The sequence below is a fragment of the Ovis aries genome, chromosome 18 (assembly GCF_016772045.2).
Source record: "Ovis aries strain OAR_USU_Benz2616 breed Rambouillet chromosome 18, ARS-UI_Ramb_v3.0, whole genome shotgun sequence".
Classification (NCBI taxonomy): domain Eukaryota; kingdom Metazoa; phylum Chordata; class Mammalia; order Artiodactyla; family Bovidae; genus Ovis; species Ovis aries.
The window spans coordinates 29,276,375-29,295,549 of NC_056071.1; the positions used below are offsets into that span (position 1 = coordinate 29,276,375).

Consider the following 19,175-nt stretch of genomic DNA (forward strand, 5'->3'; position numbering starts at 1 on the left):
GAGTGCTAGAGCTCACCGCACACGTGGCCAATGTGCATGCCTGGCTGCTTTCTAAGACAATCCAAAGGAAGCCCTCAGGAGGGTGAAAGAGGAGCCAGAGCCATCTCTGAGCAAGACTTTTACCATTTCCAATAGTATTGAGCTATCTGTTAGCATAAGAGGCCATACTGTCTCAACGCAGCCCCTTCTCCACTTGCCTCTTCTTTATGGACACCAAGAACTGTAAACTGCCAAGATCTTAAAAGGAAATGGAAAATTAAACTAACTTAAGTCAACTAAATACATTCAGCAGGTTCAGGTGTAAGGCTGGTCTGCTTTTGTCCCATTAGCTATGATTCTCTAGAGACTGGAATATATTTAAGATAATCTTCACGCTTTGTGGCCATGCTTTTTTACCTCTAAATTCACCACTCTAGTTCCCCTGTCTCAACAACTGGATTATGTTGATTAGACTGGTGGGAACATTCATGTTTATAATTTTATTAAAATATAGGACCATCCATGAACAACACAGACAAAGAATAAATGATAATTTTCACTCTTGTTTTTTCAATTTTCTCTCTTCCTTTACAAAGATAGGCATATTTCTGGTAATAGTTTTAAAGTTATGGAAAGGCTTTATTATGTATTACAGAGCTATAAAATTCCAAAAAACAACTGTTTAGAACCACAAATAATTAAGAAATAATAATAACCCCATAAAAAAAAGCATTTGGTGTCTGTTAGAAATTTTCCTCAAATTATGAAATGTAGCTCTCCACACTTTCCAATGATTGTTATATTAGCCATGAATTTCTATGATTTCAGCTGAATATACTTTGATACAATTTTCCTTCTTAAGACGTGGTCATGACTCATTTCTTCTTCAATAGCTCAGTCATTTCAGGAACAACCTGCAAATTAAAAAATAATAATAATAATTAAACAATTTGAGTCTTCATTGTGATAAGGTCACAGCTCCTTAAGGAGTACAGAAAGGCCAAAAGTAACAATGTGAATCACTAGGGAGGTACAGGAGGTACAAAGTGCCCCCTCCCTCTGCCTTACCGAGGAGCTCCCTGTTTTCCCACAGTCTCTCTTCCCATCCGTGGGGAAACTATACCCACCCTGGACATGTGGCTGGCAGAGCCAAAAGCCCACTCATGGCCTGGAAGCCTTTGTGACACAATCTCAGACCTCAGAAAGGCACCCCTGAGAACAGGAAGTCCAATTTCTCCTGTCTGTGTTGAGAACAGTGTATATTTTTGGCCTTTGTGTTTCCTGGCACTCCTCCTTCCCTCACTGCAGTCCTGCCTTACCTTCAAAGTCTCCTGCTTAGTCACGACTCCTGCCAACCTCCTCTAGTACTTGTTTTCTCATTGTTTATTCATTCATTCATCATTCATTTAACAAACACTGTAGTTGCTGTTCCTCAGCACACGTTACCACCTTCTGGCACATCAAAATGAGCTGCATGCTGGACGTCACCCATCATCGCTCTTTATTAAAATCAAGGCCTTGTGCTAATGCGGTGGCTGGTCAGCAGACACAGCAAGAAACCACAGGGAAGGAAACTGACCAAGTTGGCTCCCACTTTAGAAAGGATTCATTACTAACCCTTGGCCTGGGCGGTTCAGTGGCTGCAACTGGAGCTTTCGGTGTGGAGCTGCTTTTTGACAGCCTGGATCACAGAGGAGGGCTACATGCGGGGACTGCAGGAGAATGTCACACAGGGCCTGCCTGAAAACTAGCCTAGCCACTCGTGTAAAATATCAATTACTCGGCTTCCAAGGGGTTGTCGACTGCCCTAGCTCACAAAGATCCCAGCTGAACTCGCCACTGATGAATATAGCCTCTCAATTATTTAAGAGAGCTACATTTCCATTAGGTGGAAATAATGTGTTCGTACAAAATTTATTAAGGAAATTGTCGACATGTTGTTTCTTCCGAATGTCACTTTGTCTCCAGCCTATTAAAAGGCCCGTGTTTACCATGGAGCCAGCAGGCATTAGCTCAGGGGCAGCATTAAGTGCTGGCACCACTTCCCCCAGTTTCCTAGGTGGAGAGACCAAGAGCTTATGCCAGTCACACAGATGACATGCTAAACGAGCCTCATGCGGGGCCTACGTGTTTCATGAAAAATGGGCTAGGGCCCAGCTTCTTTTAAATAAAACATCAATTTGGTTTAGAACATAGTTTTTAAAAACCTTACAGAAAGTCCCCCTGCCACACTCCCCCCAAAAGGGTTGAGGGGTCTTTCTCTCTCCATGCTCCGTATCATTTTTGTTAGATCAATCTCGGAATTCCCAAGCATACCAAACAATGCCTTGGTTAGGGAAAAAAAACATGCCAACTCAGTTTACTGAGTATCTAATGGCCTCAGCACACTGAAAGATCTGAATTCTTATTTTTTTCTACTTTAGACACTGCAGAGGCAGCTCCCTACTCGGTAAGACCAGATGAGAGTGAATTTATGTCTCAAAAAGGACAATCTACTGATATAAGTCACAGCACATCTATATGTCACTCATTTGTTTAGTATATCCTCAGGATAAGCACTATGGGAAATAGCGAAGATCAGGCCTGATTCCTGGCCACAAGGAGGGAAGAGACAGAGGCCTAAGAACCACTAGATTAGAAATTCGCTCATCTTATACTGTCCTGTAAGAGGATGAGAATGGCATTAAAAGCTCCGAATTCAAGCATTCTGAGGTAAGTCGAGCCTGGTACGGACTAGGAAAAATCAGAACATTTAACATGGAGAAAAAAAAGATTCTGGGCAAAAAATGAGGAGGCAAACAGATAAACACTGTGGCTTCCAGAGACAGTAAGGGACTAGAATGACTGTAGTGAATGGCTATGTTGGAGAGAGGTGGAAAAAGGGTTAAACAGATAGGACTTATGCCAAGTCTAATCAATGGGGACACAATAGGCTCTCCAACAGAGACATACAACTGGATATCCACATGCAAAAGAATGATGTTGGGCCCTCACCTCATACCATACACAAATAGTAACTTAAGATGGATCAAAAACCTAGCTAAACAACATAAAACTCTTAGAAGAAAACATAAGGGTAAATCATCAGGACCTTGGGTTATGACAATAGATTCTTGGATATGACATCCAAAACATAAGCAACAAAAAATACATGAACTGGACTTCATCAAAGTTTAAAACTTTTATCATCAAAGGATATTATTAAGAAACTGAAAAGACAACCGACAAAATGGGAGAAAATATTTAGAAAACATACTAAGGGTCTCATAACGGTTTAACATCCAGAAAACATGAAGAAATCTTACAACTCAACAACCAAGAAACAAGCAATTCAATTACAAAATCGACAAAGAACATGGATAAACATTTCTCTAAAGAAGACATACAAATGGCCAAAGAGTACACACAAAAAATGCTCAGTATGATTTGTCATCCAAAAAAAAAAAAAGTCAATCAAAATAACAATGAGATACCACTTTACAACCATGAGGGTGGCTATAATAAAAAATAATAACAAGTGCTAGCAACTGTATGGAGAAATTGGGGCCCTCGTATATTATTAGGTAGGAATGTAAAATGAGTCAATCACTTTGTAAAATAGTAGGCAGTTCTTCAAAATGTAAAACACAAAGTTATAAAAGTGTACAAGCAATTCCATTCCTAGATATGTATCCAAAAAAGATGAAACAGTGCACAAAAACTCATACATGAACGCGCACGGCAGCATTAATTATAACAGTCAAAAAGTGGAAACAGCTCAAAAGGTCATCAATTGATCAATGCATAAACAAGTTGTGGCATAGATATACAATGGCTATTACCTGGCAATAAAAAGGAATAAAGTGCTGCTACCACAATGAACCTTTAAAACATTATGTTAAGAAGCCACCCACAAAAGACCATGTATTACATGATTCTATACCCAGGACTGGCAAATCTATAGAGACACAAAGGAGATGAGCTGTTGCCGGCGGCTGGGGAGAATGTGAATAGTCAGTGACTGCTAACAAGTATGGGGTTTCTGCTCAGTGTGAGGAAAATGTTCCACAAGTAGACACAATTAGACCTAGGCTAGCAGTGATGGATGCATAACTCTGTGAATATGCTAAAAACAATGACACTGAACTATACCTTTTAAAAGCATACATTTTATGATATGTGAACTATAGCTCAGTAAAGTTATTATATCTTTAAAAATTAACAAAACTACCAGCCAGGTGGTTCCCTCTGTCCTATAACTCTAACTCTGATTATGATATTCACCATTTATTAAGCACCTACTATGTACTTGCATGGAATAAAATACAAACAGGTAGGCTAATATTTAACACAGACTAAACTAAGTACAGTAAATCTCACTTAAATCTCATTACAAGGTAATATTTATATTACTTATGAGAATGCTTATATTTAGAGAGATTAAGTAAGTTTGCTAAGATAATTTAATTAGTATATGCCCAAGACAGAATATGAAATGAAGCTTGTAATTACTGTACCATGTTACTTCTGTCATATGAAGAAAAAATAAATTTGTCCTAACTCATAAGACTGTTGAAGGGCCAAACGAAAAAATAAATAAAAGAAAATAAAATGTTATGCATATCCAGTTTTACTCTAGACACGATGAGATTTGGTGGATGCAATATACCTTAGGGAATTATTAGTTCAATAGCTATTTCTATATTTGTTATATGTGATACAGTTTGAAATTTTTAAACAAAAATTTGGTCTAAAAAAGTCCTTTTTACATAACTATGATTTATGATGTTATTTTAAGATCTTAATCCCAAATAGATAATTAATTTTCATTCATAATTTGCATAATTATATTTTTTCAGCAGTTATACCTTAAAATTCTTATTTTTAAAGACAGAAGGTAGCTCCAGTGAGAAGGGTACTCACTGTGCCACCCTGTCTGCTCTTCTCTCAGAATTATTAGGTTGGAGCAAAAGTAACTGCAGTTTTTGACCACGAATTGTAAATTATAACTAGGCTCAAACACATCTTTATTAATCAAAATAGGAACCATTCAATCAACACATTTTTGCCAATGAGAAATATGTTTGTTTGCCCCTGTAGCATAAAAATACCTGCTCCAGGATTTGACAAACTCTTGGAAAGCATTTTCTGCCTTCTGCTGGTTGTTGAAACATTTTCTCTGCAAAAAGTTGTCAAGATGCTTGAAGAAGTGGTAGTCAGTTGGCAAGATGTCCGGTGAAGATGGCAGATGAGGCGAAATTTCATAGCCCAATTTGTTCAATGTCCAAAGCACTGATCGTGTGATGTTTGGTCACGTGTTGTCATGGAGAAGAACTGGGCCCTTTCTGTTGATCAATGCCAGCGGCAGGCATTGCAGTTTTCGATGCATCTCATCGATTTGCTGAGCATACTTCTCTGATGTAACGTTTTCACCAGGATTCAGAAAGCTGTAGTGGATCAGACCAGCAGCAGACCACCAGTGACCATGACCTTTCCTTGGTGCAAGTTTGGCTCTGAGCAGTGCTTTGGATCTTCTTCTCTGTTCAACCAGCCATCACCAGTTTTTGTATAAAATCCACTTTTGATTGCATGTCACAGTCTAACTGAGATAGTTCACTGCTGTTGCATAGGATAAGAGAAGACAACACTTTAGCACCCTCTTATCGAGTTTCTTCACCTTTGCAATTTGCTTCAAATGCTGAATGACCACAGAATGGTCAACACTGAATTCTTCGGCAACTTCTCGTGTAGTTGTAAGAGGATCAGCTTTGGTAATTGCTCTCAGTTGGTCACTGTCAACTTCTGATGGCTGGGCCACTGTGTTCCTCGTCTTCAAGGCTCCCATCTCCTTTGCAAAATGTCTTGAACCACCACTGCCCTGTATGTTCAATAGCAGTTCCTGGGCCAAATGCATCGTTGATGTTGCCAAGTTGTCTCCATTGCTTTACGACCCATTTTGAACTTGAATAAGAAAACTGCTCAAATGTGCTTTTTATCTAACATCATTTCCCTAGTCTAAAATAAATATAAAATACACAGCAAGTGATAAGTCATTAGCAAAAAACATAAAGCGAGAAATGTGCATCAAAATGATGTATAACATAACCACATTGAGAATGTATTCCAATATCAAAGGGCAAAGTTCAACAATGCAAAAAGCGCAATTACTTCTGCACCAATCTAATACTATAATACTCATCTGTGTTACACTTAATTCTGATTTCAACTGAGAAAACAATTTGATTTCTGTTTAGTTCTGTCTTGGTTGCCAGAGTCTGTAAAAGACGTGGTCCTATTTACTGCAATTCATCTAAGGTACAGGAGTAGTGGTGAACCGACCAGCTGTGGTACCTGATGAGCTAGAAACCGACCAGCTGTGGTACCTGATGAGCTAGAAAGACAGTAATGAGAAAAAGAACAGAGCAGGAACCTGGCTTAGTTGTGCCAACAACTTGCTCAGCAACTTCCCTAAATCACATCTCTCTGAGACACAGACAACTTAAGAACACATCCTGCTTGTTACTCTTACAGTAATAAATGAGCGGCTGCACCTCAAGTAGAATTTTTCATATTTTCTTAACTAGTTTTCCCCAAGACTGCATTTTTAAGGACTGATTAACTTTCTCACCACTTTGTATTAATCAAAGGCATATATAACTGTGCTTCAGAAGCATGAGATAGACAATGCCTTAATTCTTGCCAAAGGCAAATAAAAGTTATGTCTTACTCCAGATAGTCTCCCAATAGTCAAACGTGGGCTTCTTAAGGGATCGAAGATTGGAAGATGATACTCCAAGCAAATGGCAGCCAAAAGAAAGCAAGCAGGGCTACACTCGTATCAGACAAAAAGACCGCAAGACAGAAAAGTTAACAAAAGACGAAAATGGACAATATATGATGAAAAAGGGACAATTCATAAGGAGATACAGCTTACTAATATACATGCACCTGACACAGGGGCGTCAAAATACATAAAACAACTATTAACAGACCTATACAGAAAAAATGGCAGCAACACAGTGACAATAAGAGATTCCACTTACATCGACCAATAGATAATTTAGAGTCAATAGGGAAAGAGCAGGCTTAAGTGAAACATTAGACCTGATATGACAGATGTGTACGGAACATGCCATCCAAATGCAGCAGAATACACATTCTTCTCAAGTGCACATGGAACTTTTCTCAAGGATAGACTGTATGCTGGGACACAAAACAAGTCTCAAGACTGATAACGATGGTAAGAATCTAGAAATCAACTAAGAGAAAGCTGGAAAAACCACACCAAAAAAATGGAGAATGAACAACATGTCACTGAACAACTATTTGAGCCAATGGAAAAAAATCAAAGGAGAAATAAAAGAACAAAGCCCCAAATCAGCAGAAAAAGGAAATAATAAAGATCAGAGCAGAAATGAATGAAATAGAGACTAAAAAGATGATAGAGAGGATCAGCAAAACTAAGAGCTGGTGCTTTGAAAAGATAAATGAAATTGACAAACTTTTAGCTAGACTCACCTAAAAAAGAAAGAAGGCTCTGACAAATAAAACAAAAGAGGATAAATAACAATGGGTACCACAGAAATACAAAGGCTTATAGGAGAATATTATGTATAGCTATATACCAACAAATAGGACAACCTGGAAGAAATGGGCAAATTCTTAGAATCAGACTTTTTAAGTCTAACTCATAAAAATATAGAGAATAAGAATAGACCAATCAGTAGTACAGAGATTGAATCAAAAAGCTCAAAGTAATAAAAAAGCTCCCCAGAAAACAAAAGTTCAGAACCAGACAGCCTCACAAGTGAATCCTACTGAACATTCAAAGAAGATTTAATATCCACCCTTCTCAAACTATTCCAAAAAATTAAAGAGGGAACATTTCCAAACTCATTTTATGGGGCCAACATCATCCTGATACCAAAACCAAAGACAATGTAAAAAAAAAAGAGAATTGGAGGCCAATATCTCTGATGAATATAGATGAAAAAATCCTCAACAAAATTATTAGCAAAACAAATCAAACAATACATTAGAAGGATCACACACCATGATCAAGTAGGACTTATTCCCTGAATGCAAGAGTGGTTCAGCATCCACAAATCAGTTAATGTGATGCACAACATTAACAAAATGAAGGATAAACACCATATGATCATCTCTGTAGATGCAGAAAAGGTACTTGACCAGATTCAACATCCATTTATGATAAACATTCTCAATAAAGTGGATATGGAAAGAATGTGCTCCAACATGATAAAGGCCATACATACCGAGCCCATTAACATCACCCTTCGTGGTGAAAAGCTTGGCCAAAGTCACCCTCCTAAAATCAGCAACAAGACAAAGGTGCCTGTTCTTACCACTCTTATTCAAAATAACATTGGAAGTCCTAGCCGGAACAGTTAGGCAAGAAAAAGACATACACGGCATCCAAATCGGAAAGGAAGAAGTGAAAATGTCACTAAAAACTTGTGGATGACATAATTTGATATATGGAAAACTCTAAAGATGCCACCAAAAAAACTATTAGAAATAATAAACGAACACAGCAAAGTGGCAGGGCACAAAATCAACATACAAGAATCTGTTGCATTTCTACATGTTACCAATGAACCAGCAGAGAGAGAAATTAAAAAAACAATCCTGTTCACAATCACAACATAAAGAATAACATGCCCAAGAATATATTTAACCAAGGAAGTGAAAGACCTGTACACTAAACCCTTAAGACATGGTTTTGTTCTGTAAGACATTGTTGACAGAAACTGAAGACATAAATAAGTGAAGGTATCCCATGCTCATAGATGGGAAAAACTAACGTTTTAAAAATGTTGATACTGCCCAAAACAATCTACAGATTCAGTGCAATCCCTATCAAAATCCCAAGGACGTTTTTCACAGAAATAGAACAAAAAATTCTATAATTTGCATGGAACCATAAAAGGACCCCCATCTCCCCACACAAAGCCAAAGCAATCCTGAGGAAAAAGAACAAAGCTGATTTCAAACTATATTACAAAGTCATAGGAGTTAAAATAGCATGGTACTGGCAGAAAAACAAATACACAAATAAATGGAAGAGAATAGAGAACCCAGAAATAAAACTAATTTACAATGAAAGACAAAGAACATACACTGGAGAAAGAACAATTTCTTCAATAATTGGTGCTGAGGAAACTGGACAGTCACAGGCAAAAAAAAAAAAAAAAAAAAAAGAAACTTGACATACAAAATAATTCAAAATGGATCAAAAACTTGAATGTAAGACCTGAAACCACAGAACTCCTAGAAGAAAACATACAGAGTTTGCTCTCTGACATTAATCTTAGCAACATCTTTCTAGATATGCCTTCTCAGGCAAACAAAAGCAAAAATAAACACATGGCAAGTTAAAAAGCTTCTGCATGACAAAGGAAATCATCAAGAAAATGGAAAGATGCCCTATGAAACAAGAGAAGATGCCTGCAAATCATATATACAATAAGGGGTTAATATCCGAAATATGGAAAGAACTCATATACCTCAACAATAAAACAAACACTCCCGTTAAACAATGGGGCGGAGGAGGTGAACAGACATTTTTCCAAAGAAGACATAAAGGCAACTGGCACATGAAAAGATGTTCAACGTCATTAATTATCAGGGACTCGCAAGTGAAAACCACCATGTGGCGTCACCTCATTTCTGTTAGAATGGCTGTTATCATAAAGGCAAGAAACAACAAGCGTTGGTGGTGAGGATGAGGAGAAAAGGGACCACCGGTGCACTGTTGGTGGGAATGTAAATTGCCCCAGCCACTTTGGAAATCAGTATGGAGATTCCTCAAAAAATTAAGAACAGAACTACCACATGAACCAGCTACCCCACTCCTGGGTTTTTAACCCATAGAATACAAAAATACTAACTTGAAAATATACAGTGGGACTCTTAGGTCCGTTGCAGCATATTTACAAGAGCCAAAATATGGAAGCAACTTAAGTGGCCATCAGTGGATGAATGGATAAAGAAGATGTGGTCTATATGTATACAACGGAATAGTATTTTGCCATGTGTGACAACATGGATGGACATTGATGGGATTATGCTAAATGAAATAAATCAGGAAGAGAAAGGCAATCTCACTCCTGTGGAATATAAAAGACACCCCATCCCAAAACACAGTAAAAGAACACACCAAATAAAAATAAACACACAGAATGAGAGAACAGAGTAGCGGCTACCAGAGCAGAAAGGGCTGGGGGAGAGCACAGCGACTAAAGGTGATCGACTATATGATGATGGGGCGAGACTAAGTTTTTGGTGGTCAGCACACTGTAGGGTATACAGAAGTAGAATTATAATGTTGTACACATGAAACTTATATAATGTTATAAAGCTACGTTATCTCAATAAGGAATTCAGAAAAAGTTTTTAAAGTGTGCTTCTTCACATACCAAAAATAGCTTGAGAATCTTTGGAAATCAGCTTTCTGGATGATTTTTGAGGTCCTTTTCCACTTTCAGTGTCCTAGAACTCTCAATATCTCTTTGAGCATGCACACATACGTGTGCATAGACACACATAACAGATACACACATACGCTCTCATGTTAAACCTAGGAGCTGCCCTTGATGCAAGAGGCACAACTTGTGGGACACCACTGCATCCAACATTGCTGCAGAGATGCTCCTGCCCCAAGGCGGGTGTCCACAGTATGAACATCACAAATGTCTGAGTGTTCCTCATTTTTTCATCAAGTATGTGGGCAGCAAAATACAGCACACAAGCAGACAGAAAAATAGGCCTGAAATAAAATCACTTATAAATTTATTAAAACAGTCTCTTGAAGAAAATTAAAAGGCAACTACATTCGATGTCTGTTTGCAAACATGTCAACAGGAGACATGGCTGGGGTTCAGCAAGTATTAATTTCATTTTTTAATTTAAAGGTCTTTATCCCTTTATCTGTATCTCACTGGAACTAAACACTTTCTACTTGAACAAAGGTATTATTACACAGAAATACAAAAATATTTATTTTTTTCATAGTAACTTTTCCTCCCACTGGAATATCTTGGTTAAATGACTGCAGCTACAGTCACAGTTCTTATACAGCTGGGCCAGGTCACAGGAGCAGCTAACCTACCTAAGCCCTACATTTCAGATACAGAACCCTAGGGCCACAGAAGATGGGCTGTATTTTTCCCATGCAAGATAGAGGCTCTTCTGGGTTGCGTGTGGGGCGGCGCAGCAGTGGGGAGGATTTCCACAGGGAAAAATGCCCTTTGCTGACCCAGGGCAATAGCCCCACTCCAGTCTCGGCAGGCAGGCTGGGCCACTACCAAGGAACTGCTGAGCATCTGAAGGGCCCATTATTCACTGAGCGTGAACATACACTTCAAAATACAGATGTGCTCTCAAAGTACACTCGTGAGTTCATCTGGATCATCCAAGTGCTAGAGAAGCCATGGCAATGGGCCAATCCTCTTGCTGGAGACCACCCCTGGTTCTGTTCCCAGGGTGCAGCCTCTACATAAAGGCCCACAGCAGCTCATTATAGTTCTGTGTGACAGGTTAGTAAACCTAGCATTGGATGCTACTTTCAGAGCCTCAATCACTGCCTAAGTGATTTCTGCACAAGGTAACCTAGAAACTTGTAGACAGGCCCTGAGGGACAAAAAGAGGCCAGCCCATGCATAAGCTAGGACCTCTAAATGTGGCCAAATGGGTATCAGGTGCTCAACTATATCACTGAAGTAATTCTTTCACTGAGAGGGCAAACATAAGGGTGGTAGGAGGGCAGAAAGAATACAAAAATATTAAAGAGTGTGAGGAGTTAGAAATAAGTGTTCTTTCCTACAGCTGTCACTATTAGGAAGGCCTCTGACTCTCAAACACAGCAAGCAGAGCATATACCTGTTGAACCGATAAAGTGGACTTGAGAGCCCACTCATCCCAAGAAAAGCTATAGCATCACTAGTAAATCTCTGAATGAGGGGTTATGATGGGAATTTCTTTAAGGTATCTGGTAAATATGGTTCTAGGTTATAATTATTTGAGTCATTTCACACTGCGTACTAACTTAGTACATGATATGCCAAGAATCATATGGACTTCTTAAAGGGAAAGTTATTAATATAATGCTCCATAAAAACATCATATACTAAGCAGAACAATTCTTCACTGTAAGTAGTTCAAAATTGTGTAAATATATTAATATATACATACACAGACAGACACAGATACACATTCACACACTGTCTTCCTATGACAGCTTCCTCCCTGACCAACTCCTGCAGATTCTTGGATGACAACTTAGATAACAGCTATCACTCTCAAGGCCAACTTACCTTAAATAGATCTGCAACTATTCCATAATCTGCCACTTGAAAAATTGGAGCTTCTGGGTCTTTGTTGATAGCCACAATTGTCTATGAAACAAAAGTAAAGAGTTTTTTAAGAAAACATACCACACAGACTGATGGTTCTATTCTAACTTCCTTAACAACAAATTTGTATTCTTAAAAATGTCTATCAAATAAGATTAGTTTAATTTGTACTGGTATTGTAAATTTAGAAGTTTCTGGGTAGGAACATAACAAAAAATTATCTCCCAACCCTACCACAGGCCAACTGCAATATTTAAAAAAGGTTCTATATCATTATTTTTAAAAGTTCTTTTTTAACTTACGAAAAAATGTTGTAGATAAGTAACAAATCCGAGAGGATTCTGGGAAGATGGCCAAATAGGAAACACTGAGAAACTGTCTCCCCACCTACACAACAACTGAACTGGCAGAATCTTTCATGTAACCAGTTTGGAATTTTGGAATCTATTAAAGGTTGCAACTTCCAGGGGAAGACTTGAATGGTAAACTGTAGCTCTTAGCACAATAGTTGCTACTAAACCCCCATCTCTGACTCCTGGTGGCAGGCAGCTGTGTATATATTCCTGGAACAGCCTGCATACAGCTTATAGCACTCAGAGTGGGTAAAAGAAACCTTGTCCTCTAAATATTGGTGATCTGTGCTTTGATCACAGAGTGTTGCATCTGATCACAAAGGTGCAAACAAAGAAGAGGGTGGCTATTGCTGTTGTACCTCAACCATTGGTTTCCCCCCACCTGTCAAAGTTATTCCCAGGGGATTTAAAAGATTAGTGCTCTTCATTTTTCTCATTTTCCCCCTGTGGGAGCCAGACATTAATGACTAGGACATTCAAAAGCAAATGCATATCAGAGGAAAACTGCAAAGTGGCCATACATGCCTAGGGAAAGGCACAGACACTGAAAAGACTCCAGAAGCCCATAAGTTTATATACCTCAGGTTAACACTTGGCACAGAGACAGTGTACAACAATCAAAAAGAACAATAAACAAAACAGTAACAAAAACAAAAAACCCCAGCATACTCTGGGGAAATAGAAGAATCTACTATATTCTTGATTCAAATGTCCAGTTTTCAACAAAAAAAATCACAAGGCAAAAAAAAAGAAAAAAGTATGGCCCACTCAAAAAAAATATAAACAGAAACTGGCATATCTATTAGACAAAGACTTTAACATAATCATCTTAAAGATGTTTGGAAAAAAAAAAACTAAAAGGAGATGAGGAGAAGGTCAAGAAAACAATGTGTGAATGCAATGGAAATAGTGACAAAGAGAAAACGCAAAAAGAAACCACAAAGAAATTCTGAAGGTGAGAAGTACAAAGTGTGAATGAAAAATTCACTAGAGGGATCCAAAGGCAGATTCGACCAAGCAGGAGAATGAATCAGCAAGTTGGAAGATAGGACAATGGAAATTTTCAAGCTTGAGGAACAGAAAAAAGATTTAAGAAAAGTGAACATAGCCTAAGGGACCTGTGGACCACCATTAGGAGGGCCAAAATATCTTATGGTGGTCCCAGAAGGAGAAGACAGAGAAGACGGCAGAGAGAATATTTAAAGAGATAATGACGGACAACTCCCCAAATTTGATTACAGACATGAATAGAAACATCCAAGAAATTCAACAAACTTCAAGTAAGATGAATTCAAAGAGACTCCGCACTAAGACACACAATCAAAGTTTCAAAAGCTGAAGATAAAAAGAGAATCTTGAAAACAGAGAGAATTGATTTGCTACACATAAGGGATCCTCAAGACTATCAGCAGATTTTACATTACCAACTTTGGAAGCAAGAAGGCAGTGAGCTGATACATTCAAAGTGGTAAAAGAAAAAACTGTCGACCAATAATCCTATATCCATCAGAACTGTTCCTATAGTGACTTTTGCAGAAACTGAAAAACTCATCCTAAAATTCATATGGACTCTCAAGAAACCTCAAGTGGGATTTATAGACCAATGAAACAGAAGAGGAAGCCCAGAAATAAACCCTCACATATATGGTCAAATGATTTTTGACATGGGTGTCAAGATCATACAATGGAGAAAAGATAGCCTTTTCAACAAACGGTATTGGGAAAACCAGGTATCTACATACAAATGAATGAAGTTGGCCTCTTACCTAACACCATTTACAAAAATTAACCCGTAACAGATCAAAGATTTAAACATTAGACCTAAAATTACAAAATGCTCAGATGAAAAACATAGAGCAAAACTTCATGATGATGGTTTTGGCAACGATTTCTTGAATATGACATGAAAGGTATAGGCAACAACAAAAAAAACAGACAAACTGAACTTCATGGAAATTTAAAAATTTTGTGGCTCTAAAGTTACTATCAACAGAGTAAAAAGGTAACCTAGAGAATGAGAGAAAATACTTGCAAATCATATATCTGATAAAGAATTAATATATGGAATATATTTTTAAAAAATACTAAATTACTTCTAAACTCAACAACAAAAAACCAAAGTATCCAATTCAAAAATTGGGCAAATGGCTTTAAAAGCCACTTCTCCAAAGAAGATATACAAATGGCCAGTAAGCACATGAAAAAATGCTCAACATCATTGATCACTGAGGAAATGCAAATCAAAACTACAATGAGATACCACCTCAGATCTAATAGGATGGCTACTGTCCAAAAAAAAAAAAAAAAAAAACATACTAGTGCTGAAAAGGGTGTGGAAAACTAAAAACCCTGTGCATTGCTAGTGGGAATGTAAAATGGTAAAACTGCTGTAGAAAATATTATAGTAGTCCCTCAAAATATTAAAAATAGAATTACCATGTGATCCAGCAATTCCAATTCTGGATATATACCCAAAAGGACTGAAATCAGGGCCTTGAAAACATATTTGTACACCTGTGTTCATAGCACAGTATTCACAAATGCTAAAACTTGGAAGCAACTCAAGAGTCCATCAATGGATAAGCAAAATGTGGTGTGTATGTATACACACACACACACACACACACACACTGGAATATTATTAGCCTAAACAGGAAGAAAATTCTGACATATGCTACAACATGGATGAATCTTGAGGACATTATGCTAAATGAAATAAACCAGTCACAAAAAGACAAATATCAAATGATGATTCCACTTAAATTGTACTTAGAATAGTCAAAATCATAGAAACAAAAGGTAGAGTTGTGGTTGTCAGTATATGGACTATGAGGTGGGACACTGGGAAAATACCATTTAATGTGTATAGAGTTTCAGTTTTAAAAGATGAAAAGAGTTGTCGAGTTGGATAGTGATGATGGGTGCACATTATGAATGCATTTAATACCACTATCAGTGTGTACATAGCTAATTTTACACTTAAGATTAAGATGGTAAACTTTATGTTATGTATATTTTACCATGCAGAAGAATGTTTTAATGCAATATACTAAAAATGTGAATTTTACATATATAAATTAATAATCTGACTTAAACCAACCAAATATAACAGGGAATTTTTGTAGGTCATTGAAAATTTTTAGATATACTGAATAAAAACTACAGATAAAAAGTTTATTCATCCATTTTATATTTGGTGTGCTTTATTCAACAAGACAGAAGTCAACTTTGTCAAATCATGAGATACATATTATTAGAGTCAATTCTCAGCTTATTTCACTTATAAGGTGATCAGTATTTTCCCACCTATTAACAATATATGTTTTAAACTTGTGATTATAAATGTTAGATTTCAACTTTAAAAAGTAACAAAGCCATATCCTAATTCATAGGCTTTAAAGCTCAAACTATTTATTCTGTATATACTGCATTCCATTTAGCATTTTTAAATTACTACCCTGGGTCTACTGTGAGAATAGAAAAGTTAACTATCTAGTTGGCCTATTAAGTAAAGATGAATATTTAAAACAAAAAAGTTTAAGTCCTTATGTACCCAGCAAGTAAATGTAACAAAGTACTACGTCTCCTACAAAAACTACCACAAGTTCCTCTTAACTCCCATAAAATCTTTAAATGTAAAGGATTATAATGACAGATCAGTAACAGATTACGGAGAAACTGTCACTAAAAACATGTTATGTTTACACAATTATTCTATTAATAACAGATTTCTTTATATACTACAAATAGTTTGGTTATCCCCACAGATGCTTCTAACACCATTCCAATTAAAGTAAGATTAGACTTTGACTCTAACATGGTGTTATTTTAATTAAAAAATGATAATTTTTGAATCTTTGGAAGTAAAATGAAGTACTTCCCTGCCTATTACTCCATCTCATGAAAACAGGCAGAACACCCTTTTCAAGTATTTTGATACAGTCTAACTTAAAATATAGTCTATATGATATATGTGTAAAATCCTCTAAAAGGGCCCTGAGGCCTGAATATTCCAGAATATCTGAAATTGGCACACACTGCAGTCCAGGTAACTACTGATGCAGAGAAACATGCCATATATATTAAAGTGTGGTCAAAGACTATAATATAGCACGGTTTCAATATACACCTCAAATCTAGTCACAAGGACAAACATTTTGAATCATAGGCATTGATTTGCATCATGGTCTTTCTCTTCTGGGAATAAGTAGCCTGCTTCATAGCTACTAGCAGAGATTTATTTAATTAACGACGGTTAATGATTTCCTGGAGGCCACCTAGTCAAACATCTGACAGTTTAATCATCTGAAAGCTTTTTCATCCCACTATATAAAAGTTATTTTTAAAGAAAGAGCCTGTAATTGTGGGCAAAGAACTACCATAATATTTAAGAAAAAAGATTTCGGCCAGTTACAGAATTCTCAGATTACTGAAAGAATGTTTCTGAAATATCAACTGTAAATAATTATGATAAAATCTTGCTTGCACTCTAGGGCTCTTTTAATATGTCCTTATAAATTAATACTCTTCTTCCTTATGGACATTTTAAAACACAGATTGTATTCAACCATATATCTGTATACAGTTTATATGCAGAGCAGGCTCTGGGAGTTGGTGATGGATAGGGGAGCCTGGCATGCTGCAGTCTATGGGGCTGCAAAGAGTCTGACACGACTGAGTGACTGAACTGAACTATCAGACTTAAACCAATCACTTTATCTATGGCTGGGTCAGGTCTTGGTTGCGGCAGCTGGGCTCTGTAGTTGTGGCACGTGGGCTTAGTTGCCCTGCAGCATATGGGATCTTAGTTCCCTGTCTAGGGCTCAAACTCACATCCCCTGCACTGGAAAGCAAATTCTTAACTACTGGACCACCAGGAAGTCCCAATCCTCCATTTTAAAACTTAGCCAAAATTACAATCTAAGATTGGTGCGTCTCCCACAAAAGAGAGTTATGACAGGGACTATGTCATTTTCATTTAAGCAACTCCAGCATCTGTACAAAGTACACAGACTTAGTAAATATTTGTTGACTGGACAGACAGACAAATTATTGGCTCAAGTTTATTCTTACAGATTATTCCCCAACATGGGTCTCCTTAATTCAATTATTCCCTTTTTGCTTTGACATTTACCATCTAGTCCATTTCTCCTCCAGTCCGGCCCTGCTGGCATGAACAAGAACTTTCACCAAGATCTTTAGGCAGGCAGAGAGAGAAGCAAAATTCTAGATATGTCTGAACAGGCCCAGCTAAAAATATTTCTGAAGGTTGCTGGTATTTATTGTTTGGTTTTTTTTTTTTTTCCCCTCTAATGCAGCAATAACATTTTCCCCATTGGCACTGCTGCTTTCAGAGCTCAGTGAAGAAACCTGCCATCCAACTGTGAAATCTGACTGGTTTGGGGCCAACTCATTTAGAGGCTACAAGGAGGTAGTGCATGCATCTTTTCAAGTTAGAAGTTAAACCTATTAAAAGTTTTATTACCTTTTCTATCAAACTTCCATCTGAATGAATAAAAGCAGGAGTGTCAGAGGCATCTCTGACTTCATGAAAGACTAAGTTCATAATTCAAACTGTGCATTGTTATGCATGAATTAATGTGTCATATTCTGAAATGTATGTTCACAGAGTCATCACACAGGACTTCTAGACAGAATTCATGCAGCAAGTTAAAATCAAGCGGCTCCTCTATATGCTGCATTTTTGACAATTACTAAGGTTCTGAGATGCTCCAATCCAAAAGGTGTCAGTCACAATTTAGTAACGATCCAAAAAGACGGGCACTGCTGATGTATGACAGTGGGACCATTAGGGCACTAGGGTAAAACACAGAACCAGGTATCAGTACGTCATAAACTAGATGGGCAGAACCTCATCAAGCTGTTTTCACCCCATATTCTCTAGCCATGGATTGTCAGAGCTGAAAGAGATCTTCCAACACGTGCATTTGGCAGACAAAGAGCTAAGGCACAAACAAGGCATGTCAGGCGGTAAGTTTGCAGGGGAGCTGGGATTCAGGTTCACATCTCTTTCCATGATACACACTGCCTCTCCCACCAGTGGTACATCCTCAGGCAGGGTACAGTGGTGTGTATACCTTTCAATTCCTAGGTTTGTGTTAATGCGAACGGTTCCACTACACACACTATAACTACATGGAAGCATTTCAGTGAAACCTAAATTTTAAAATATGAAAACTTTTCCTCTTAGTATCATCACTGTTGTGTAGTTACCTTGCTGTCTTTCATCCCAGCTAAATGTTGGATGGCTCCAGATATTCCTACAGCAATATAAAGTTCCTGAAACAAAAGAGACCATATCATTAATATGCATTCATATATTACACCTTCCAAAGTACTTGCTATAACCAACCCAAGTCTTATACAAGAAATATTTTAAATGAAACAGATGCAATATGTATTACTTAAATTATGCCTTCCTCCTTCCCTGATCTCCCTAACCCATAGTCCACACTTACCCCTGAATTCA

At 37.5% G+C, this 19,175-nt stretch overlaps 1 protein-coding gene across 2 annotated transcripts in view; it reads right to left on the reverse strand.

Moving 5' to 3' along the window:
- Window positions 1–594: 594 nt before the first annotated feature.
- Window positions 595–19,175, reverse strand: part of ETFA (electron transfer flavoprotein subunit alpha) — a 76,009-nt gene continuing 57,428 nt past the window's right edge. The window contains exons 10-12 of one of the 2 annotated variants that reach the window (XR_009597234.1): window positions 18,920–18,985; window positions 6,342–12,374; window positions 595–6,309 (exon numbers count right to left, since the gene is read on the reverse strand). Coding sequence is in view for 1 of the 2 variants with exons in the window: in XM_004017826.6 (XP_004017875.1) it covers window positions 855–893; window positions 12,294–12,374; window positions 18,920–18,985 (186 nt within the window). In the remaining variant the exon portion in view is untranslated. The remainder of the gene's footprint in view (window positions 6,310–6,341; window positions 12,375–18,919; window positions 18,986–19,175) is intronic. The other variant, XM_004017826.6, reaches the window with a different exon arrangement.